Here is a 25,628-nt window from a genome sequence, read left to right as displayed (position 1 = left end):
TTTTCAATTCTAATTTTGAATTACACGCGTATATAAGTATTTATAGCAAGATGCTAATTAAGAGTAGCAAAGGCCAGCTTAAGAATAACATATACCTACAATATACATATAGGCGCTAATATAGAATCTCATGATACATTAAGAAGCCAAAATGTGTAACTCTAACAATTTAATTCAAGTTATTTTTTCTCTTGTTTTCTTTCATTTGACTTTTATTTCATTTTCATTTTCAGTCGAACATGCACATTGCTTCTTGTGGTCACACCAGGCTGCAAGAGACGTGCATCGAACAACAAATGCGTTGTAATAAACTTATCAATGGACTGAATTCAAGTCACACATTGCTCATCAAATCGCCGTAAACAACAATCAGTTTTCGAAATTGTCATGTGCGTGATGTGAGATATCAATATTAATATTTATTATGATATTGACAACAATTAAGGCTAGCGGAGTCAACTAAAAAGATATGATGGCGATGCTCGAAAGGTCTAGATTTCGACAATTAAAATTGGATCTTCATGAACAAATCATATATAAATATCACAGGAAATTGTTTACTTTTAACATAATATAACACTCATGAAGGTTGACTTAACTAGCTAGTAATGGCAATGGTTTTTCAGTTTTATATATCATTGTCGATAATCTTTCATTGGTAAGCCATATATAAGTATAAATCCCGACTAAAACTTAATCGGTAAGCCTCTTAAGTTTTTGTCTTTTATTTATATATACTTTAGGACCCTTAATTAAGATTTAAACATCTATATTTCAATTCAACATCTGTAATTTAAGAAAAATATTATAATGGAGCACTTATTGATTAATTTCCCTATCTAATTAAGCTTTCACTAAACTAGGTGTACTTTGCATGTATGCTTTGTTGGGTTGGAGAGTATTAAACATAAGAAACATCACAATATAATCCAAAACCTTAAAACATCTAGTAAGTAAATCTTTTTTATTTATATACTACTCAACATTCTCAAATTTAATCGATGTAAAACTTATTTCACATTTAAATTCTAAAATGTTATATATATATATATATATATATATATATATATATATATATATAAGGAGGAATTCATTTATTCTAAGAATAAATTTGCATAAAAAGTATGCAAATTTTTTAAAATTTAAAATTTATTTAATACTTTATTTTATTAATTCAAATTAATAGATAATTATAAAAATATTTTATACGTTTATTTGAATTAATAAAATTAAGTATCAAATATTTTTCAAATTCATTCCTTTTTCTATTATTCTTTATATGGTCTTGGACGAGAAAGAAAAGACATACTAGAAGAGTTGTAGCCCTTCTTATTCAAGTCAGATTTGCAGCTAAGCTCTTCTATAAGTGAGTTCTCTAGCTTGAGAAGGACAAGTAGGTCCTTACATCTTATAAATTGGACAAATCTTTTAAAAATTTATAGATTTGATATATGTATTAAAAAATTTAAATTCAAAGATTAAATCTTTGAAATTTAACATAAAACATAAATTATTGAATTAAGTAAGTATAAATAAATTTATTTTTAAAATAATCAAATCTTTTATATATATATATATATATATATATATATATATATATATATAATTTAAGCTTATAGTCATTGCTTGTTTCCTTTGTGCTAATCGCTAGTATGCTAAGTGAAATTTGTTTCTAATTTATATATATTATTTTATTATGACTAGTGGATGTGAAATCTGATAAATAATTAAAAATAAGAAAACTGGCATAAGATGTTGAGGCTCCTCGTTTCATTTATGTTCTATATATATTTTTGAGAAAATAGTCTGTCCATTAAAATTTATAAAAATTACTTCAAAGTCATATTTATAATGGTTAAAAAGTTTTATACCGTGAAAATGCATACTCATTAAATTCTATCACGTACGGGCGCCAGACATATATATCTATTTAATAATTTTATGCAATATTACTGTGTAATGTGTTCCACTGTATCTACCATACTTCTTCTTCCTTAAATGTGGATAACCATATTGGGTAACCTACTATCCGCGGCCTTTTCATTTTGTTTCCCACAACTGCTGCATTTTTCATTATTACAGCGTAAACTAGCTGGTTTGTAATATAATATATAGGCCGTTTGGAGAAAAATATTGATAATAAAGGTGACCATGCAGTGTCCTATTCTGGAATAAAGACTTATACACACAAACCAGGGAAAGTAGGGAACTCTTCCTTACACATGCTCAAGGTGTGACTAGTACTTCCTTTGTTTCTAGTAATAAAGATTCACACGAAAGCTTCAACGACGTAACAAGTTTGTTGGGGGTTGAGATATAGCTACACTATTACTATTGAGTATTGACATTTTTTCACACATCCAACTCATTCTCTCATTATAAATTGTACTACTCCCTTTATTTGAATTTCAAACCCATCAAATTCTTTCTTAACTCTTAAGTCCACTTCTTCTTCTCTTCTCTCTCTCTCTCTCCAATGGAGTTCCTCACTTTACTTTATGGTGCTACAGCATTGTACTTGTGCTTCCTGATCTGGAAGTTGTTTGATCAGAGAAGGGACCGAGAGTGTTACATATTGGACTACCAACTCTACAAGCCAAGCGATGAGAGAAAGCTTGGAACCGAGTGTTGTGGCAAGATCATAGGGAGGAACAAGCACTTGGGTCTGAACGAGTACAAGTTCCTCCTCAAAGCCGTTGTCAACTCTGGCATAGGTGAAGAAACTTATGCTCCAAGCAACGTCATCGAGGGTCGTGAGGCAAATCCAACGTTGCTCGATGGTGTTACTGAGATGGAGGAGTTTTTCCACGACAGCATTGCCAAGCTTCTTGCGAGGTCTGGCATGTCCCCCTCACAGATCGATGTCCTTGTGGTGAATGTCTCTATGTTCGCTTGTGTTCCTTCTTTGACTTCCAGGATCATCAACCATTACAAAATGAGGGATGACATAAAGGCTTATAACCTCACTGGTATGGGGTGTAGTGCTAGCCTTATCTCATTGGACATCATAAGAAACGTGTTCAAGTCCCAGAAGAACAAGTGTGCTCTTTTGGTCACTTCTGAATCTCTGAGTCCAAACTGGTACGATGGCAACGACAGATCAATGATTCTTGCCAACTGTTTGTTCAGGACTGGGGGTTGTGTCATACTTTTGACAAACAAAAGGTCCTTGAAGCACAAAGCCATGTTGAGGTTGAAGTGCTTGGTGAGGACTCATCATGGGGCTAGAGAAGACGCTTATAGTTGCTGCAACCAGAAGGAGGATGAGCAAGGAAGGCTTGGATTTTACCTTGCGAAGAATCTCCCCAAGGCTGCTACAAGAGCCTTTGTTGAGAACTTAAGGGTGTTGTCACCAAAGGTTTTGCCAACTAGGGAGTTGCTGAGGTTTATGATTGTGTCCCTCATAAAAAAACTGAGGCAAAGTAGTTCACTCAAGTCTTCTTCAAGTGGGGGATCTAACAAATCTAGTAAGTCTCCTTTGAACTTCAAGACGGGTGTGGATCACTTTTGCCTCCACACAGGTGGAAAAGCTGTGATTGATGGGATTGGAATGAGCTTGGATCTGTGTGAGCATGATCTTGAGCCAGCAAGGATGACACTGCACCGTTTTGGCAACACTTCAGCTAGTAGCCTGTGGTATGTGCTAGGGTACATGGAGGCCAAGAAGAGGCTCAACAAAGGTGACAGAGTATTGATGATAAGCTTTGGTGCTGGCTTTAAATGCAACAGCTGTTTGTGGGAGGTAATGAAGGATCTGAAGAATGCAAATGTGTGGGAAGACTGCATTGATTGCTACCCACCAGACTCCTTGGCCAACCCTTTCTTGGAGAAGTTTGGATGGATCAACAATGTTGAGGATGCAACCACATTCAAACTTCCTGATTTTCTTCTCAAGTAAGGTTATATTAATTAATTGTGTATCTCATTTTAAATAGGAGAAAAATGATGGGGAAAAAATAGAAGAAAGAAAGAAAAGGCAACTCTACATTTTAAGCTTCTCCTAACACAGGCATCAATGTCACACTATGCATCTGTATTTATTTTTATGTAAACTATAATTATTGATGAATCCCTCAAGGGTCCATTACCTAATAAGTAAGGTGTGTGCAGTTCCTAATGTGACTGATTGAAGCCTGGCGCACTGTTAAAAGGGTATTATGTTTTTTTTTTTTTGTACTTCCTAGTTTTTATTTGTTTTAATAGGATGTGATAATACTTTCTTCTTTTTTTTTTTGCATAAAAAACAGTGTAGTTCCTTTTTAAAAAATATATATAATTTTCATCAATTCCTCATGAACTGGTTGTTGGATAGATTATATATGAGTTTTGTGGGGTTGTGCGTGGATTCTTGCTTTTTATATTTATTCAAGAGGAAAACATGGTAACCTGCTCATTATTTTAAGGTCACGTCATACTTAATGCAACTTACATTACTTATATTGCATCTTCCAGTCAAGGTCAATCTCCTTTCCTCTAGAACGATATATTGTCCGTCTGTTAAATAGTTATTCTATTAGTTTTTTTTCTTTTTCTTTTTGTTATTTTTTCTAACTTTTTTAAACATCACGAGCTTTTATGTAATTTATATAAAAGTAAAGACTAAATAATAAAAAAATCGTAATATTTAGAAGAATTAAGAAAAGTTAATAAATGGCACTAAACGAGCTTTTATTTGGGTTCAATATACTCCAAATAGACAGGTTAGTCTAAGATACAATTGGATGCAAAAATATAGTTGCGTTCATAATGAACATACGCTATTTTCTTCATGAAACCTAACCAATAATAAATGGAGAATTTGAATTGTACACAAAAAGGTTGGAATTGATGTGAAATCTAGAGAGGGAAGGTGTAATTGTGAGGCAGTATTCATATATTCCGAGCATGGTAATTGGTAAAAGTATACTGACACAAAAACAGTTCACCTCTTCCGTGCTCCTCAGAAAGAAGGGCCCCCCACACCGATGTTGAATTTACTGTGATGTACATAAACGGTTGGAAATAATTAGTGATACATGACTTGCAAAAATGCTTGAAATTTGTGAAAATAGTTTTGAGGTCCCGGTTCGAATTTGCAAAGAAAACCCCAGCTTTCTTACGTGTTTTTCCCCCTCTCCTTTGCTGCAACAATGACATGCCCTCTAGAACACAATCTGTGAAAGCACGCATCAAGCATTGCATTGCATTGGTTCGTTGGTACTAGGTTTTGGCGCTGCAGCCTGTGTCATTCGTGACTTTCATTCATAAATTGATTAACCAACGTCAGCTATAATCATGACAACATTTGCGCTCCCTTTACAACGATGGATTAGGAAATTTTTAAAAAAATTAATTGAAAAAGAAAAAGAAAATTTTAATTTGAACCGTTACGTCGACCTTGACAATTTATATAGCGATATAAAATTGTTTTTAATCATACTTTGAAATTTTTGAAATTTAATTTAAAAATAAAGATGTGTGTTTTCCCTTTTTTTCTCTCTCTTATCTAAGCATATTATGTTTGAGTTTTTTTGAAAAAAACATATATATATATATATATATATATATAAGAAAATAAAATTAATTAAAGAAGTAAAATTAATATCTTTAAATTTTCTCATAATTTTAACTTTAGTTTTAAAAGTTTATTTTATTTTATAACTTCTAATGGCATTAATTGGAGACCATGGATGTTACATGAATTACCGCGGAATTGTTATAAAAACAGATTTACCGCGGAATTTCAGCAAAGCATATATATATGTTCATGAATTGTTTTTTTATAGCAGGTAATTGAATTTTTTTTACACAAAAAATGATTAAAAAAAAGTGGATGATACATTATAACTAGAGTATTGATACAGTAATTTGTGTCCGAAACTTCGTCCGAATAAATAAAATAATAATATTTTTTAATAAATTTATTATAAAATATTTTATAATAAATTTATTAAAAAATATTATTATTTTATTTATTTGGACGAAGTTTTGTGTGAGTCGTCCCTAATTCTTTTTTCCCCCTACTCACTTCACTTTTCTCTCATTTCCCCAACTCTCACTCAAACACTCTCTTTGACTCCATTCTCCCCTTTTCATTAACCTTTCCTTGTGGTGATCTCTTGGGTTGAAAGTGCTGGGTAGGTGTTGCGAAGCTGGCTAAAGTGGTTTCTCTTCTCCGCTCGTTTCAAGCTTTCTTCTCCTTCATCTTCTCTCTCGTCCTTCTCTTCCCGGAGCTCGGATCTTCGAACCGAGGTAAGGGAAGTTAGTTTTTGCTGCATTTTGGCTGAAAATGAGTCTAGAAACTCACTTGATTGTTGATGATTGATGATTTGAGCTGAGATGGATGAAAATTAAGGGTTTCGAGGTTTTTGGGTCTTTGAGGAAATTTTTGAGAAATTCTGGTTTTGTGGTTGCATGTGGAAAATGTAGCGTTTATATTGATCTTTGACGAAAATGAGAACTTTTGGCTAGATTGCATTAGGGGTGAGCATTAAACCGACACCCGAACCGAACCCGAAAAACCCGAAAAAAAATATTTCTTTTGGGTGGGTTCGGGCGGGTCTTATGGGTAAATCGGGTTAAAATTTTGATTTTATACGGGTTATATTGGGCGGGTTCGGTTTTGAATTTTTAAACCCGCTAAAAACCGAACCCAACCGAAAATGAGATAAGTTTAAATTTTTATTACTTTTGTATAACTAAACAACAATGGTCCAAATTTAAAAGTCTTTATTTCAAGTATAATATAGCCATCAATTTGTAACTTATTTTTTTTCCTTTTTCTCATAACTTAGATATTTATTTTGTCTTCTCCTTCCTCATTCAACTTCTCAACACACTAGTCCATTTTTAGAGTTATCTTTTTGCTTCTTTCTTTGTCTTTCTTTTCCATCTTCTTATCTCCATTTTGATTACATTTTGTGTGACTGTGATTTCTTATGGTTTTGTAATCTAACTTTATATTTCTTTTCCATGTAACAACTATGAATTTTGTTATCTTTTATTTTTGCTTCTTTAGTTTGTAAATGTTTTAACTACGAATCTATTTACACCATCTATTGTCACATTCATTCTATTTTTATACACTATTTTAAAAATATTTTTTATCGTTTTAAGCTTCATCTTCGTTAAGATAAATTGGTCTACAAAAAAATTCAAACCCGATTATACCCACCCGCTTAAATCCGAATCCGTTTCAACCCGAACCGCCTCAAATCGAAAGCTCAGTCGGTCGGATATGGGTCACATTTTTTCAAAGTCGGTTTACAACGGGTTGAACATTTTTAACCCGAACCCGACCAAACCCACCCGTTGCTCACCCCTAGATTGCATGCTGGTTTTCTATTAAGTTTTGTAGGATTTGGGCAATTTTCAAACTTGGGGAAGTTGCTACTGAGTTTCGCGCTGAGCGCTATTCTTCGCGCCGGGCACGTGACCACCAGGGGACTCTATTTAGGCAATCCCGCCGGGCGCAAAGCTGTGTGCGCCGGGCGAGCTTGCAAATGGGAGTCTCTGGTTGGCCCACGTCGGGCGTGACTTGAGCTGCGCCGGGCGCGATATTAATAGTGACATACTTTGGGTGTTCTGGTGCCACGCTAGGCGCGCGTTTGGACTCGCTGGGCACGGAGGCTCCTTTGGAGTCTCTGCTAAGAGGGCGCTGGGCGCAATGCGAATTGCGCCGGGCGCGAGACCTTGTTAGGTCTCTGCCTTCCCCATGCTGGGCGCGGGTTAGGCCACGCCGGGCGCGTGAGACTCCTTAGAGTCTCTGCCTGGGCTTGTGTTGGGCGCAATTAATATTGCGCCAGGCGCGTGAGAGCCTTGAGCTCTCTGGCTGGGTCACGCCGGGCGCGAGTACCCTTGCGCCGGGCGCGCTGGTCCCTGGTGCTCTCTGGTTGTGCCACGCCGGGCGCGACCATGAATGCGCCGGGCGCGTATGATGATGATGATTTATATATCAATAGCTGTTAAACCTTGCTGAAATCTTAGATAGATGATGTTTATTGCTGAGTTAAGATGAAAATTGTTGTTAAGCTGAAATACATGAATATAGATGTGCTGAAATGGGCTGTTATTGATGATTTTAAATGTTGTATTACAAGATATTGCGGTGCTCTAGAATGATGAGCTGAGTTGTGAGTAGTAGGCTGTGTTGAATACTACTTAGCCGTGTTGTATGCTGATTTGCTGTGCTGTGCTGTATATTGATGTGTTGTACTGTGAGCTGTTTAGTTGTATGTTGTGTATGACCACTATGGTGGTGTTGTTTTAGCCGCTATGTCGGTGCTGTTATAGCCACTATTGTGGTGCTGTTATAGTCGCTATGTCGGTGCTGCTGTTAGCCACTATTGTGGTGCTGTTATAGCCGCTGAGCGGTGCTGATATTGCTGAATTGCTGTGGTGTATTATAAGCCGTGCGGATGTGCTGATAGCTGTAGATGTTTTCTATTCACATATTTATATATGTATGTTGATTTCTTTACACTAGCTTACCCTTTGTTGTCTTCATGTTGTTTGGACTGCAATGATCATACTATGTATGGGAGCAGAGCAGGGATAGGTTGGTGGCTGATGGTGAGTCTATAGTTGACAGACGAAGCTGATCTGATTTGGATCTTTTTGTTGTTTTAATTACCGAGTAGAGTAATTTTGTTGTATTTTATTATACACTCTAACTCTAGTCGGATTGGGACCTTGTATATATATATATTCTAGATCCTATATTATATATTTGTTCTATCTGTCTGGTGTTTCCGGTGTGCTGTGCCGCGTGTAGTAACTAGCTGGGTCGTTATATTTTGGACACAAAATTCGGAGGTTAAATCATTACTCTTGTAACTATATCAAGTAGTAAGTTCATGATAGTTCATGGCTAGTAGTAAAAAATAGATTAGACATCATTATTTATTTAATAATTAGTTGAAGTTAAAAGTATTTGGTTTAACTCAAAATTTCACTTATTGATTTAAGGGTCAATAAAAATTTATCAGAGAAATTTCACTCTTGACAGCAAGAGTTTTTTTTTAGTAAATATATCAATCTAAAATAAGATTTTATGATTATTAGATTTCAAACTCTCATAGTAGAAAACATAAATTTAGATTGAATGATATACTATTTGTGTTAATCGATGACAATTTAATGAATTGAAAAGTGTATAAATTGTAATATTTTAAAATAAAAATGCAATTGAATTTATGTTAGGAAGCATTCAGATTTGGAAAAGGCATGTGATGGACCCATGCAACAGATGGACAGCTACTACAGCTGCAACTTGTCACGCAACAAACATGAATTAAATTTCCAACAGTTTATAGGAATTTACTGCAAGGTGGATTTCGTGTTTGCCTTATTGTGGTTCACTTTGGGTTTATTTATTTATTAATAATTTTGTCTAAATTATTTTTTTAAACATAAATAATTTTTTATTTTCTTTATAAAAAAAGAGAGAATTGATATATATATTCCCAATCAAATATGCCGAATCATCCTTCAACTAAAGATAAAAGTTTTAAAAAGTTAAAATTAATTAATTTATAATTAAATGTATTGACAGGTATAAGTTTTTAAATGAGTCGACATTTTTTTGAATCATATTTTTGAAGGAATTAGAATTCCTCTATAAAAAAAATAATGGGTTTAGTGGTATTTTACCGCACTCCACATTTCATATTTTATTTTATTTACTATAGACTATCGTCTTTCTTATTGCATAAATATAAAATCATGGTTTTTTACTCTTATAGTATAGTTTTATAAATTTATTATGTAAATAAGGGTGTTTTAAAATTATGTATATCTTTGGAATTATTTATTATATTGTCGCTATTGGTTATAGTGATTTAAGTAACGTGTTTTTTTATTAAATTATGTGATGTTAGTCATTAAAAAAATGTTTTAACAACTAATCAAATTCGTTGTTATTTAGTTTATTTCAATCGTTTTTATGTTAAATAATCGAATTAGAGACGGACAAAAAATTGTCACTAAAACCCTAGTTACTATTATTAATAGCAATTGAAATTGTTTTCGTTACAACTTAACAATTAAATGTAGACGTTGCTAGAACTACAAAATTAGTTGTTGTAATATTGGTCACCTAGTTTCAAAGACCAATCTTACAATTAAAATTTGTGGTTATAATTTCAGTTGTCAACAGTTTTTTTCAAAAAAAAAATCATTTAAACTTGATGTATAATACTACTTATGCAGTGATTAATTTCATAGAATGTTGGTTGTTTTGATTGAATTTAAAAGGGATGTAAGGTTGTTTTGAGTTTTCTTGGTGTTAGAAGGTGTTTTGGTGGAGAATTTGATGGTTAATGAAATGTAATGGTTACATGTGTACTAAGTTGATTTTGAGTTATTTATGATGCTTAAATATTGTATTATATGTTGCATGTGAGCCTTTTCTGTATTTCAAGTGGATTAAGCTAAAATGAGATTTTGCCAAATGCAAAAATTCTCATCACATTGGATGCACCTTCATGGTGTCGGGATTTACTCAAGTTAGGTACTATTTGCTCTGACCACATTAGACATGAGATTGGTAGAGTCAGATGTGAGTTACTGAGGAGCTCTCTAACTCGGTCACGTTGGACATGGAATGAATAGCGATGATAAAATGGGTCATGGCCTATGAGTTGACCAGTAAAAAAATTGGCAGGTTAGACAAAGTATTTTGGCCCATCCCACCTAGCCTGTCAATCTGTTGGGTCAAATGGCATGTCAAGGCAGGCTTGCCCACTAGCCCCTTTTTTAATAATTATTTATTTATTATTTTTAATATAAATTTAATTAAGTCATTTCAAATTTATTTTGAATATAATTTGTAATTTATTATGTAAAAAATTTGTTGTGCATTTGATTTATTTTATTATAAGTAATTTGATATTTGTTATGTAGCAAATCAGATCAAATTAGATGTGATTTATTTGAGATTTTTTTATTATTTAGATATAATGATTTGTGTAGGTCCTTTATATATTAAGAGAAAAAAATATGCAAGAGTAATTTAAAATAAATGTACAAACTTTTTTTTTCGGGGCAGTCTAAGTTGACTCATTTTGTCAAGAAATAACATCTTTCACTATTTTCTTGCAAATTTGAGATAGTTAGCTACAATTTTATTTTCTCTCCCTATTGCTCTACAAAATTTAATAATTTTGAGGGGAACAATCTCTTCGCAAATCTCTCACAAAATAATAATTAAAAAATTAAACATGAAAATATATTTTAGTGAAAAAAAATATTCACTCACAAATCTCACGTGAAACAATGATGAAAAATAGAATTAAATTATTGTCTATATAAGTTAATAAATTATTATCTATATTAACTCAAAAAATTTACCCAAAAAAAATCTTTCACTAATTATCTTCTGCTTGTGAAAAGAATTTCAAGTATAACATTTTATATCACTAAGCTTTTTGATGTGCTTTTTTTTCTTTCTTTCTCGAAGTTACCTACTATGGATCAGTATTCTTGATTTCTTTTGCTCTCTCATGGCAACATATTTTACAAACGAAATTTGCTGGAATATGAAACAGTGTTTCAAATAATTATAACAATAACTACAGAATACGTAAATCAATTAACTTCTGATTGGTATAACGTAATCAATGATATAGAGTATAAAAGTATTATATGAAGTAGAATTTTGGTACATATTATCTTTATCCGATTCGAACATAATTTTATTTAGTGTTATATCTGTGTTATTAAAAAAAATACTATAAATAATAGCTATGTCAACAGAAATTAATGCTCCTTTTTCAATCTTCGTACTGCTGGTATACATAAATGTATATGAGCATGATTGAGAAACGAAAGCAAAATGTTACATGTCCACTCTAATCTTGGCTATATACGTTAAAGAAAGACAAAGATAAAAAGCTTTATCTGAAAAAGAAAATAAATGGAAAATGTGATAGGTAAATATATTTTTTTTTAGTAATGTGATAAGTAAATAAATGACTTAAATATATTTTTTTCTTAAATTTAGAATAAATTTATTTTTAATATCTTAAATTTAAAAATGTTATTTGTAATCTTTATAATTTTTTAAAATAATTATTTTAAACTCTTAAATCACCAATAACATATATGAAAATAATAAATTAAAATAATTATATACTTGTATTTAATATGATGTTTTCACCGAAAGTAAAACGTATTAGTAAGTAAATTTTATACAATAGTATTTGACATATTTTTTTTAATCAAAATTTCAGTATAAGAATTAAAATAAAATTTTATGAATTTATAAAAACTAAAAATAATCAATTTTAAATTTAAAAAATTAAAAATAATTTTATCTTATATTTGAAAAACTAAAAATATATTTAATTTTGAATAAAATATAAAAAAGAGCATATATATTATGTTAATAACACTTTCTTTTACTTTTAATAACATCAAACTAAATGTGGCATAAAAGAGCATTAAAAGTAGAAATTAATTATAAAGGGAGAGATGGTCAGCTGCACGACAACAAAAACGTGGGACATCAATTTTGCTACAACAACTCACATGCATCTTCATTGGGCAGTTCATACTAGTAAATGATAATAAAAAAATAAATAATAAATAAATAAAAACACAAGTTAGGTACACCATTCTTTTGTGCCCTAGTGAATTAGGGATGAAAATACAGTAGCTAGTATTTAGGTCAGATATTATATAATTTACTTTTATAATCTTTAAAATAAATACTTATTTATTAGGGATGATAATATATTAGTATTTAGGTCACGTATTACATAATTTATTTTTATAACCTTTAAAATAAATACACATTTATGAACTTATATTACTAATTATGATGAATTTTACGGTGATCTACCTTTATGGATAGTCTACTATTTATAAAAATTATTGTTCATTAAATTAATTTATCATTCACATTTTTAATGATACGTCCTATTATTTTCATCTCATCCTCTTTCCAACCATCCACCACAACATGCAGTCATAAAGTGGCGTCAACCACCGTGCATCACTATTGGAGACAATTTCTGGTTGTTGGTGTCCCCTTTTTTTCTCTTCTTCTTCCTCTCTTCTTCCATAAGTGCATATCTGTTGTGACATGATGAAAAAATAAAATCTAGACATAAAGAAGAAGGGGGTGGGGGCAGAAGTGGAAAAGAGAGAAAAAATAGTGGCGTCACAAATCTACAACTAGAGCCAACTCCATTAATGTGTATGTGTTTGTTTAATGTGCATAAAAATTAAGAGTATGGAAGAAGGGGTTAAGGGAGAATTTTGGGATGATGACAATTGCATGCACTCGAGGTATAGTAACTCGAAATCCTAGTCATGCAAAAATATAACTTATATGTAATATATAAGAGTTGTTAGTGTTGGTCAAAATTGAATTTTCATATCTTAATATTTAATGGAACAATTTTTATATTACCGAATTGAGATTTTAATTTTAATTAAAAAATAACATGTAATGTATTTAATTTTTATCCTTATACAAAAACATAAATATTTAGAAGATTTTTGTAATTGTCTTTTTCAACTTAAGTAGAATCGTCTTTAACCGGTAAGAATACATATAGCTCATAAAAATAAAAATAAAAAGTTCATATATGAACTATATAAAGTTTTTTTTAAATGCCGTTTTAATAGATAAGATTTCAGAAAATGCAAAAATAAAAATAAAAAGGTAGAGTGAGAATGATGTCATAGGTAAACTCTTTAAAACATAATATGCTTGTAACCATTATAAGATGAATTAACTTTTATCTATGGTTAGTCTAAAAAATTAATTTTCCTTCATTTTTTTTAGTCCAAATGTTGCTTTATCTTAAGTAGGATACATAGCTGAAAATGGTGGATTGGTAGTACCCGAAAAGAGGCCCAGTAGTTTTACGTTTCTTTATGTACCCAACTAAACCTATTGCAACATCAGCCCAAAAAAGTCAAAAACCATGTTGACGCAAAATAAAATAGACATTGTCACATGATTTTGGTTCAGACATGGTTCTCAAGTGTCGAATATTAATTTTGATTAATCGAAATTGGTTGACATAAGTGACACTAACTTATTTCCATTAATTAATTTGTTTAGAATTTGGAATAAACTATTTTTAAAAAAAATACATATCTTATAGGTGATGATGATTGCTGGTAGAAATTAGTTATTATTTCTAATAGTAAATATTTTGTACTAATATTATCTTATCCATCCTGACCTTTTTCATAATTTTTTTTTATGAAGAGAGGGATGTCATTAGTTCTCTCCTAACACTAATACTTCTGGTTATAAATACTTTGTTTCAATATCATCATTAGATACTTCTAGTAGTAGATCCTTCTCATAAAATTCGCATAACTCTGCTAAATTTTTATATGTATACTTTATAAGTTAATTTTAGATTATATAAAAAGTTTGATTTATTTTATTTTATTTTATTTATTTTTTTAGATTCTCTTACATGTGACATGTCACTTGTCATCAAGGTAAGGAAAAAATAGAGTTACAATGGCAGGATAGACTATGGGTGATAGTAAATCAAACTAATTGAAAAATAGTTTTAAACTCAATTTGATAATTAACTTGTTTAATTTTATTCATAAATTAAATGAATTAATTTTAATTAAAGATTGAGCTTAATAAATAAATGAATTAAACTTGAGTAGTGTATAATTCGACTTATTTAGTTTATTATGTGAATCAACTTGACATATACATATATAATTTATATAATTTTTTTATTCAATCTTGACTTATTAAAATTTTTAAGAACTTTCAAAATTTAGTTATAAGTTAATAAGTGAACACTTTATAATTTCATGATTATGAATTGAGTTTTTAATTATTTTATACAAGATGAAGTAGTTTTATTTATACAGATTTTAGTTGTAATTATGTTTGTTTGAAATCAAACATCGTAACTTTACAAAACTAATAAAAATAAGTTACGTTTTGTCTTTAAAAAAATTGAACAATCTTTTTATCTAAAATTTATTATTAGATTAAAATTTTGAAATATATAAGATTGAAAAAAACACTTTTGTTTCATGTGAATCGAACTAATAAGCTAAATTGAACTATAAACAAACTTGAATCAAGTCAAGTTCAAAATGAAAAAATAAAATATTTTCGAACTTAATCAAATTTGACTTAACTCGACTCATTTTTAATTCTAAAGAGAAGTGAGAACCCGTCTCTCTCTATTTATTTTATTTTTTTGCGAAGTTTTTTTTTATTTCATTTAACATTGTTTATCATTTTTTATAGTTAATCTAACATGATTGTAAGAATAATATCTAATAATTTTGATGATATAGGATTTTTGGAACATAAGTTGGAAAGGTGCAAACAAGTGTATCTTACATTGTCTGAACTTTCGAAAATTTCATTTCAAAAACCTACGACAAGTTATATAAAGTGTGTTTGAGATAAATTTTTTCATAAATATTTATAGAAAATAAATAAAATAAAATTTTCATAGATTAAAGTTATTTTTATCATAAACTAATTTATAGATACTCTTTTATATTAAATTTTTTGAAAAATATATTTTTAATTCATACAAAAAAATAAATTAAATTTATGAAAAAATTGTTTAATTTTTTCCCTTATTTTCTTCTCAGATAGTATTTAATTTGAACATTACTGGATCATGTTCTCACCTTCGAGTGTGACCGTGACAATTTTGATGACTGATCTTTGACTTCTGTTAAGAGTGGAGTTGTAATGTAGCACACTGCACATTTTATATATATATATATATATATATATATATATATATATATACTTATTTTAAGAATAAATTTATTTAGATTTATTTTATTTAATAATATATGTTATATTTATCCATTAAATCAAAAAAATTTAATTTATAGATTAAGTATGTAAATATTTTAAAATTTTAAATCAAAGTATAAAATATTTTTATGATTGTCCGTTAATTTAAATAAATAAAATAAAATATTAAATAATTTTTAAAATTTTAAAACTTAATTTACATTAAAAACTTTTAATTCAATGATTTAATCTTTAAAATTTGATATAAAACATAAATTATTAAGTAACGTAAGTTTTAATAAATTTATTATTAAAGTAAGTTAATCTCTTTTTATATATATATATATATATATATATATATAAGGAGAAATTAATTTATTTCTCTCAATAACTCATTTCTATATTAAATTTGGATAATTTAACTGTTAAATAAAAAGTATTTAATATATAAATCAAGTTTATAAATTTTAAAAAGATTTAAAAATTATATTATATAAAAGTCAAATTAATTAATATATAAAATATTTTTATAACTATCCATTAATTTAAATAATAAAATAAAGTATTAAATAATTTTTAAATTTTTATAAATTTTAAAAAATAATGTTTAAATTAAATAAAATTATTATGAATAAAGAAATCATTTGTTTGCAGTATTTAACATATTCAGCATTCAAACTCATAAAAACCATTGATTACGTAGAATAATCTTGTCTCGGTTTATCTGTGTCCTCGTTGGTAAATGTTTCACTGGCACTGTTGTGTTGGTTACTTGGCCAATTGTTGGTTATATTTATATATCATATTTTATTTATTTATTTTCATTCTATTCTTTGTGCAACTTGTAGTATATATAATATAATTCATTTTTGAGTAGGTTCCGACTTCCGACAGAAAGTGTAACATCAACCACATGAAAAGTGTTATTCGGCGGTCTTGTTTGGATGTTTGCGCACCATATTCGGCTGAGGTTTCTTGATTTATCACTTTATTAGTGTAAGCCTTTATTGACCCCAAATCAGTTCATCTTTCTTGACCTCGTAGAATTTTTTAGGTTCCCATTGTGGGATGCCATTACTGCTTTTTTCATGTTCCATTTCCCTTTCTAACTGTACCATATTTTTCTTCTACACGAAGTACTTATCCCTCGTAATATTAACACCTCCATGTGTATTTTTTGAGGTAACTAGAGGGTTTCTTTGTTTAAGGGAATGAAAGAGGGGAATTAAGGAATGATCGTGGAAGGATGGTATCCTTGTTTTGGAATGTTACTGAAAAACTAAGGCATACGTAGGTCTCATGGAAATATGTCTTTAGTCCAAATGAAGGAGGTAGAAAAATGTTATTTTAAAAGCAAAGATAAAAGTTCTTTTAATTATATTAAATTGCGAATTCTCAGATTTTCAGTTGTAGAATTTATTTATGTTTGTTTATTTTTATTAGTTAGGATTCGAGATTCAATTTAGTGTCTTTGGTGTTTTATATATTTTAATGTGAATTTATATCGAAAATTAGATAATTTGTATTTTTACTGAATTTTTTAAAAAATGATAATTAATTATGAAATTATTATTGTACTAACCGTACTTCGCACCCGAGCTCCGAGCCCGGATTAGCAATACAAAACAGCCCCGGGCACGCGCTGCGCGACGTCAGCCCGGTATTTGAACAAATCATACCTGATTCCGAGGATCTCGTCCCAGACCAGATCCGCCTTTCAATTATATCATATCATATCATGATATATCTTATCTCAAGCCCAAAAGCCCAAGGCAAACCTAGATCACCTCAAGGTACGTGCATTATATATATGAGACTATTACTCATGCAAACCCTAACTTTGGCATCAGAGTCTCTTTTGCAGTTACCTCCCCCATCTTGGAGCACCAATACATCAAGCAAAGGAGGCTCACCGATCTTACTGGACGGATCACCTCTACGACCAAATTCCGGTAGGAACATTTGGCGCCCACCGTGGGGCCGATCAAGACAACTCTTATCGGCCACCTGTATGGTTTCTACTAGAAGCCATATCAGACGAGCGACAGACGACGCAAGCCACTCAATCAACATGGACAGCGACGCTGCAACCCTAAGGCGGCTGATCGACCAAGTTGAGCAGATGCGACAACAGCACGACGCCGACCTTCAAAACATGCGCACCCAGCACGAAAACGACCTTGCAGCGATGCGGACCGTTAATGAAGCAGACCTCGCAGCGTTACGTGCCGAGAATGAGCGCATTCGCGCCCAGCTCCCTCGACACCATTCCGAACAACCTCCGCACGAGAGCGACACTCATGAGGAGGAGGCACATTCAGCCTCCCAATCCCGAGCGACGACCAAGGCACCGACTTCACGGCCCGCCACGCACCGGTCTCATGCATCAACGCACAGATGAGGGCAGGGCACTAGCAGGGCCCCCACCCATGTCTCCGAGGGCCAAGAACCCTTCCGCCGTCATCCTTTTGTGGATGGCATCACGGACCCCGACGAGCACATCGACTCGTACACAACTCAGGTAAACCTTTACACTAACAGCGACGCTATATTGTGTAGGGTTTTTCCGACCTCACTCATGGGACCCGCGCTTCATTGGTACACCCAACTACCAGCCGGATCCATCGACAGCTTTGCCACCTTGATGCGGCGATTCGTGGCACAATACGCCACCAGCCGGCCTCACCACACAACCTCGGCCGCCTTGGCCAACCTCAGGCAGAACGATAATGAATCTCTACGAGCTTTCATGGAGCGCTTCTCCAACATCTCGGTTCGGATCCGGAATCTAAACCCGGAGGTCGCCCTACAGCCATGCTCATGGCACTGAAACCCGGATCGTTCGTCGACAGCCTATGTCGCGACGCCCCCCGCGACATGGATGAGCTGCGTGCCCGCGCCGCCGGCTACATTCAGATGGAAGAGCACTCGGCCTTCCGCGACCAAGTTCGCGGGAAGGGCCCCGCAAAACCGGAAAAGGGCCACAAAGATAATGTAAAAGTCAATAATGACAGCCAATTCAAGAAGCCAGCCAGAGCCAACAGAAGCGGGAGGTATGACTTCTACACTCCCCTAAACGCCCCGAGAGTCCACATCCTGGAAGAAGCCAGTAACAATAACCTACTAGCACTTCCACCACCCGGCCACACCCCCAGCAGCGCCGATAGTCCAAACACTGCCGGTACCACAGGAGCTACGGCCACACCACTGACGAGTGCCGCACGCTCCGGGACCGCATGATAAGTGTCTAATTAGTTTGATTTAATACTCACTTGAGACACTTATCTAGCACATTTTGTGTACATATTGATATTATTTTGATCTATATATGCTTAGAATCAAAGAGGTGCTTTTGATTAATGTTAGTACAGGGAATAGGAAGCCTTTGATCCAATTTGGTGCTTATTTTGTAGGTTTTGAAACCTGGAGAAGAATGGCTCAGCCATTCTAAAGCGCTCAGCGAAATCAGGTCAGAGAACTTCCCAAACTCAAGGCGCTCAGCCACTTCAAAGCACCCAGCGGATTGGCCTTGGAGGAGAAGGAGTGCTCTCTGCCTTCAATCCGCTCAGCCATTCCCATCCGCTCAGCGAATTTCATCCAGGAACAAGGGATGCTCTCTGCCTCTAAAGCGCTCAGCGGATCTCAGGCGCTCAGCCTTTGAGGTTTCTTCATGGTGAAGAACTCCCAATCCGCTCAGCCGTTTCAAGGCGCTGAGCGGATTCTTCTCTTTCCTGCCTACTCTGTTTTAATTCTAGCAATTATAAAAGGGCAGGGGAGAGAGAAAAGGAAAAGAGAGACGAAAACAAAGAGAAAAATAAGAGCTGGGAGCACAGGAGGAAGAAAGAACAGAGTGGGAACGAAGATTTGGAGGCTGGATCACTTGGGAACGAGGATCAACTCCTTTTCTTCATCTCTTCCTTTGTAATTTCTTCTTCCACTCCTTTGATCTTGTAAATGGCCATGAGGGGCTAAATCTTTGAGGATTGGTCTAGATGTAACTACTAACTCTTCTTCTTCTTAAATATATATATGCATTTCATTTTCATTACTTGTGTTTGATTCTTCTCTTAATGCTTATATCGGCTTGATCACCCGTTGTATGATTTTTGGTTTTTGAATCCGGTTGGAAAACGTTTTTGAAAACCCGAACTGAATCTTGCACCTAAACATCTCTTGCTCTAGGAATAGACTTGATTTGTTTAGTCACCTTGTTCAAGTCATTGTTCTTAATGCAAAGTGTTAATCATAAAACATAGAGGAATCATGTTTTAGATTAATTACTTTAGGATTCAATTTTGAGGGATCTTGTTGAATTACTAAATGAACGTGGAAGTTATGAAGATGAAATCATATTTATTTTAAGGAAATTTAGGAGTTAGCAAGTGCTCTAGGGTCCAATCCTTGTTTTATATAATTGTTCTTATAACTTTACCGTTTTAATTTTGCCTCACATTAGCTCACTTCCAATCATATCAACATCTCTATATTAATCATTAGAGTAAGAATTACTAAATTCTCAAATCCTTGAGGACGATACTTAAATACTACATCGAAACTTGGTCCGCTTGCCAAGTGGAGAGATTGCGAAAATCTTCATCATCGCATCGAAGAGCTCATCCAGGCAGGCCACCTCGGCCACTACATCCAGCGACAGCCAGGTTCCCGAGGTGGCTCTGGAGGCCGGGGACGCGGGAGAGGCCGCTGGTCAGGAGCTCGCACAGATTTACCCACAGGGTCCCAGCAAAATGCTAACGACGCGATACAGGCCGAAATAAGTCAGGAAACAGCGTCGGCTCCTCTACGGGGAGTAACCAACACGATTGTAGGTGGTTTTGCTGGAGGAGGCGCCAGCAACTCGGCCCGAAAAAGACACTTGCAGAACATCAGCTGCGTCCACTCTACCACCTTGACCCCGCACCTAAGTTCGCCGCCGATCTCCTTCTCCGATGAAGATTACGCCGGTGTCAGCCCTATCCAGGATGACCCCATGGTCATCGTTGTGGAGATAGCCAACTGGAAAGTGCAGAAAACACTCATTGACCAGGGAAGCTCGGCTGACGTCCTGTACTGGCCGACTTTCCTTAAACTAGACGTCCCCCACTCTCTCATTCAACCTCACAAGGAGCCCCTAGTCGGCTTCGCGGGAGAACGAGTTCACACTCGGGGATACGTAGACTTGCTGACAACTTTCGGAACGCCACTAGATACAAGGCGGGTCATGGTCCGGTACCTCCTCGTGGAAGCCAACACTTCCTACAACATTATCATCGGGAGGCCAACCTTGAACCAACTCGGAGCGGTAGTGTCAACCCCACACCTCACTATGAAGTTCCCGGGCAAGGACGGCCAGGTCATCTCCGTTAAAGCTAATTAGAAGATAGCTCGGCAATGCTACGCCGAGAGCCTGAAGATCTCCTCGTCGAGCAAGCAAAGCGAGGAGAATCCCCCCACTATAGCTCCCTAAGTTTTTTGCTTAATCTTCTTTTACTTTCAGTACGAACAAGCTGTGCACTCTTTTTTCGCCTCAGTCCTCGACTGAGAGGGTTTTTAACGAGGCACGTAAGAACAAATCAATAAAATTATACGTTTTGCTCAATCCATTTCCTCACGAATTGCTTTTGTAACACTCGAAGTTAAATTGGCCTCTTTCATGAAAATCTGGGGTCGAGTACGAACATCGGGACTATCCGCATAAGGTCGAATTCGAACCTTAATTATGTTGTTCATTCTAAAGCGAGGTCGAACACGAACCTCGAACATGAAAATCCGGGGTCGAGTACGAACCTCGGGACTCTCAACATAAGGTCGAATTCGAACCTTAATTACGTTGTTCATTTTAAAGCGAGGTCGAACACGAACCTCGAACATGAAAATCCGGGGTCGAGTACGAACCTCGGGACTCTCAACATAAGGTCGAATTCGAACCGTAATTATATTGTTCATTTTAAAGCGAGGTCGAACACGAACCTCGAACATGAAAATCCGGGGTCGAGTACGAACCTCGGGACTCTCAGCATAAGGTCGAATTCGAACCTTAATTATGTTGTTCATTCTAAAGCGAGGTCGAACACGAACCTCGAACATGAAAATATGGGGTCGAGTGCGAACCTCGGGACTCTCAGCATAAGGTCGAATTCGAACCTTAATTACGTTGTTCATTCTAAAGCGAGGACGAACACGAACCTCGAACATGAAAATTCGGGGTCGAGTACGAACCTCGGGACTCTCAGCATAAGGTTTAATTTGAACCTTAATTATGTTGTTCATTTTAAAGCGAGGTCGAACACGAACCTCGAACATGAAAATCCGGGGTCGAGTACGAACCTCGGGACTCTCAGCATAAGGTCGAATTCGAACCTTAATTATGTTGCTCATTCTAAAGCGAGGTCGAACACGAACCTCAAACATAAAAATCCGGGGTCGAGTACGAACCTCGGGACTCTCAGCATAAGGTCGAATTCGAACCTTAATTATGTTGTTCATTCTAAAGCGAGGTCGAACACGATCCTCAAACATGAAAATCCGGGGACGAGTACGAACCTCGGGACTCTCAGCATAAGGTCGAATTCGAACCTTAATTACGTTGTTCATTTTAAAGCGAGGTCGAACACGAACCTCGAACATGAAAATCCGGGGTCGAGTACGAACCTCGGGACTCTCAGCATATGGTCGAATTCGAACCTTAATTATGTTGTTCATTTTAAAGCAAGCGAGGTCGAACACGAACCTCGAACATGAAAATCCGGGGTCGAGTACGAACCTCGGGACTCTCAGCATAAGGTCGAATTCGAACCTTAATTATGTTGTTCATTCTAAAGCGAGGTCGAACACGAACCTCGAACATGAAAATCCGGGGTCGAGTACGAACCTCGGGACTCTCAGCATAAGTCGAATTCGAACCTTAATTACGTTGTTCATTTTAAAGCGAGGTCGAACACGAACCTCGAACATGAAAATCCGGGGTCGAGTATGAACCTCGGGACTCTCAGCATAAGGTCGAATTCGAACCTTAATTACGTTGTTCATTTTAAAGCGAGGTCGAACACGAACCTCGAACATGAAAATCCGGGGTCGAATACGAACCTCGACACTCTCAGCACAAGGTCGAGTTCGAACCTTAATTATGTTGTTCATCCTAAAAGCAGGGTCGAATTCGAACCAGACATATAGCTTAATTAGGTGTTCAGCCCAAAAACACACCATAGGCACCAGACATATAGCTTAAAAATGCGCAAGTGTCGAAAAATCAGATACGGTCGCAAGGAAAAACAGAAAACAAAAGGGGCATATATACATATAAGACAAGTCCTCAAGATACAATTCACAAAAACAAAAACAACTACGCTGTGGCAACCTCGGTCGCGACGGGACGGCGAAAAATAAATTGAAAAAGAGGAGTCGCCACCAATGTTATTTTTTACGGAAAAACATTGGAAAAACCATAAAATAGAAAATAGTCTGCGAAAACCAAATTTTTGAGTTCGGGAGTCGATTACGTATGAGGAAGGTATTAGCACCTCACAACGTTCGTCCTAAGACGATTACCTCTAATTAAAAAAACTAATTATTTATAATTTATAAAATATTTATCTCACTAAAATTATCAAATATATTTTATTTAACTAATTTAAATTATGCATTGAAAAAAAGGTTAAAATTATTATTCTTATATAAAAAGGAGGATAATATATTTTTTATTTTTTGGCTCGACAAGATTTAGTTCTTGCTCCTACGTATCTTCATGTGTAATGAATAATCAGAGTCACGTAGTTCTTTGATAGAAAATATTTGTGTGTTGATATTTTTAATTAAATTTTATTTTTGTTAAATATAAGATTCTTGAACTGTCTCAGCTCATTCACCTAAAAATATAAAATTGACTAAGGTGTACACCAAAGTCAATTCAATAAAATTTTAATTATAATTATTGCTATAGATGTTATGATGTTTAAAAATTTCTTGGTTGAATATTTTGTTTTTGGAGGAAAAATTTAAAGATAAGCTGTCACAACTTGTACTTTAAATTCAAAGGTTAAAAAGATGTCACATCTAATTAACCATTCCTCCAATAAAATTTTTGATACAATAATTTCAGATATTTACATTAAATATTGTAACACTGTATTTTGATATTTAATCACATTTTGAATATAAATAAGAACTAATGACAGATATATTACTAATATAAAAATAAAAAAATAAAAAGAAATGAGTTTAATATACTCACAATTCTTTGCTCAGGAGTGGTAACCCGCTGGTCTCTTCCTCCGGGTTCCCTCTGGTCCAAGGTGGAGATATGTGTGGCAAGGGTGTGTGTAGGTGCCCTTTGGGAAGGTAAGGGCCGCTATTTATAGACTTTCAGGGGAGACCGGAACGGCCCGTTCTGAATCCAGAACGGCCTGTTCCGGGGTTGCAATTTTACTCACAACGGCCATTTTCGGAACGAGCTGTTCCAATTTCAGAACGGCCCGTTCTGGACTAAAATTTTTAGGTATTTTGGTAGAATTTATGGGTGGACCGTAACGGCCCGTTCCAGTTTCTGGGAACAGCCCGTTCTGGGCTAGAATTTATAAGTCTTTTTGGATGGTTGGAACGGCCCGTTCCAGTTTTGGAACAGCCCGTTCCGGACTAGAAATTTCAGGGATTTTTGTAAGGTTGGAACGACCCATTCCAGTTTTGGAACGGCTCATTCTGGGCTAGAAATTTTAAGGTTTTTTGGAAGGTTGGAACGGCCCGTTCCAGTTTTGGAACGGCCCGTTCTGGGCTAGAAATTTTAGGGTTTTTTGGAATGTTGGAATGGCTCGTTCCTGTTTTGGAACGGCCCGTTCTGGGCTAGAAATTTTGGGGCTTTTTGGAATGTTGGAACGGCCCGTTCCAGTTTTGGAACGGCCCGTTCTGAATTTCTGAAATCATATGAAAATTACTAAATTACCCCCCATAAAAATAAAAAAATGAGGCGTTACAATTGGCTTCCATATTTTTGTCTTTTTTATTCTTTCTTGTATATACGTTTTTTGCTATTTTTTTTAACAAAATTGACATTTTCCGGACGAAATTGGGTTACTACATACGCTATTACAAAGGCAACCTAGGCGGAGGCATTCTCACTAGAGCTGTCGTTGACATCATCCTCCTGAACCAGCCTCCCAAAGCGAACCACCTTCTCCACATGCATGGAGGAGAAGTCAAACCCGGGAGCAAGGAGTCGTGCCTGACGAACAGCCTTCTGAAATCCCCTCTTGTGCTCGGCCACAACGGAGCGTTCGACCTCCGCGAGCCTCTCTTCCACGGCCGCCTTCCCCACCGCCAACTCTGCAAGTTCCATCCTCAAGGAAGCAATCTCGTCTTCTCGGCCACCAAGAACGACCTCATTGTGGAGGCGCTCCTCGGCCGCCGCCGCCAATTCCCCCTTTAGAGAAGAGACGGCGTCCTCCAGAGCCCGCACTTGACCACGAGAGGACGTCACCTCATCCTCCAAGGACCGGAAGCGGCCTCGGGAGAAGGCAGCGAGCTGCTGTAGCTCCCCCACCTGAGTAGCATAAGCCTCATTAGACCGCAAAGCGATCTCCAGAGACTTCTGCACCCTGCCAAGATCGCCACGCACAGACCAGAGCTCAGCTTCTTGCCGCTTAGCCTCGCCGACGGAGGCACTGAGAACTTTATTCTCCTCCCTCAGGATCTTGTTCGCCTCCTTCCAAGGATGAAGTCGGCCCCTCAACTTGGCCAAATCCTCTTGCTGCTTAGCTAGGTCCTCCCGCTGCTGCTTCCACTTAGGCTTCCAATGGCCCATTATGCCCATAACCCTCTGCAGCATGACCTGGGCAGCATCAAAACTATCTTCAAGGCCGACCTCGTCTATCAATCCTTGGTCGTTGGAGCCCAATGAACCCTG

At 35.1% G+C, this 25,628-nt stretch overlaps 1 protein-coding gene across 1 annotated transcript; it reads left to right on the top strand.

Moving 5' to 3' along the window:
• The first annotated feature begins 2,095 nt into the window (after positions 1-2,095).
• Positions 2,096-4,293, top strand: LOC109806452 (3-ketoacyl-CoA synthase 12). The gene has a single exon (XM_020368864.3). The coding sequence runs from the start codon at positions 2,477-2,479 to the stop codon at positions 3,896-3,898; it is 1,422 nt and encodes a 473-aa protein (XP_020224453.1). The 5' UTR covers positions 2,096-2,476; the 3' UTR covers positions 3,899-4,293.
• The last annotated feature ends 21,335 nt before the right edge of the window (positions 4,294-25,628 follow it).

The sequence above is a fragment of the Cajanus cajan genome, chromosome 10, assembly GCF_000230855.2.
Source record: "Cajanus cajan strain Asha chromosome 10, NIPB_CcT2T_4, whole genome shotgun sequence".
Classification (NCBI taxonomy): Eukaryota; Viridiplantae; Streptophyta; class Magnoliopsida; order Fabales; family Fabaceae; genus Cajanus; species Cajanus cajan.
The sequence above is the reverse complement of the archived record's forward strand: the minus strand, read 5'-3'. Positions and strand labels throughout refer to the sequence as shown.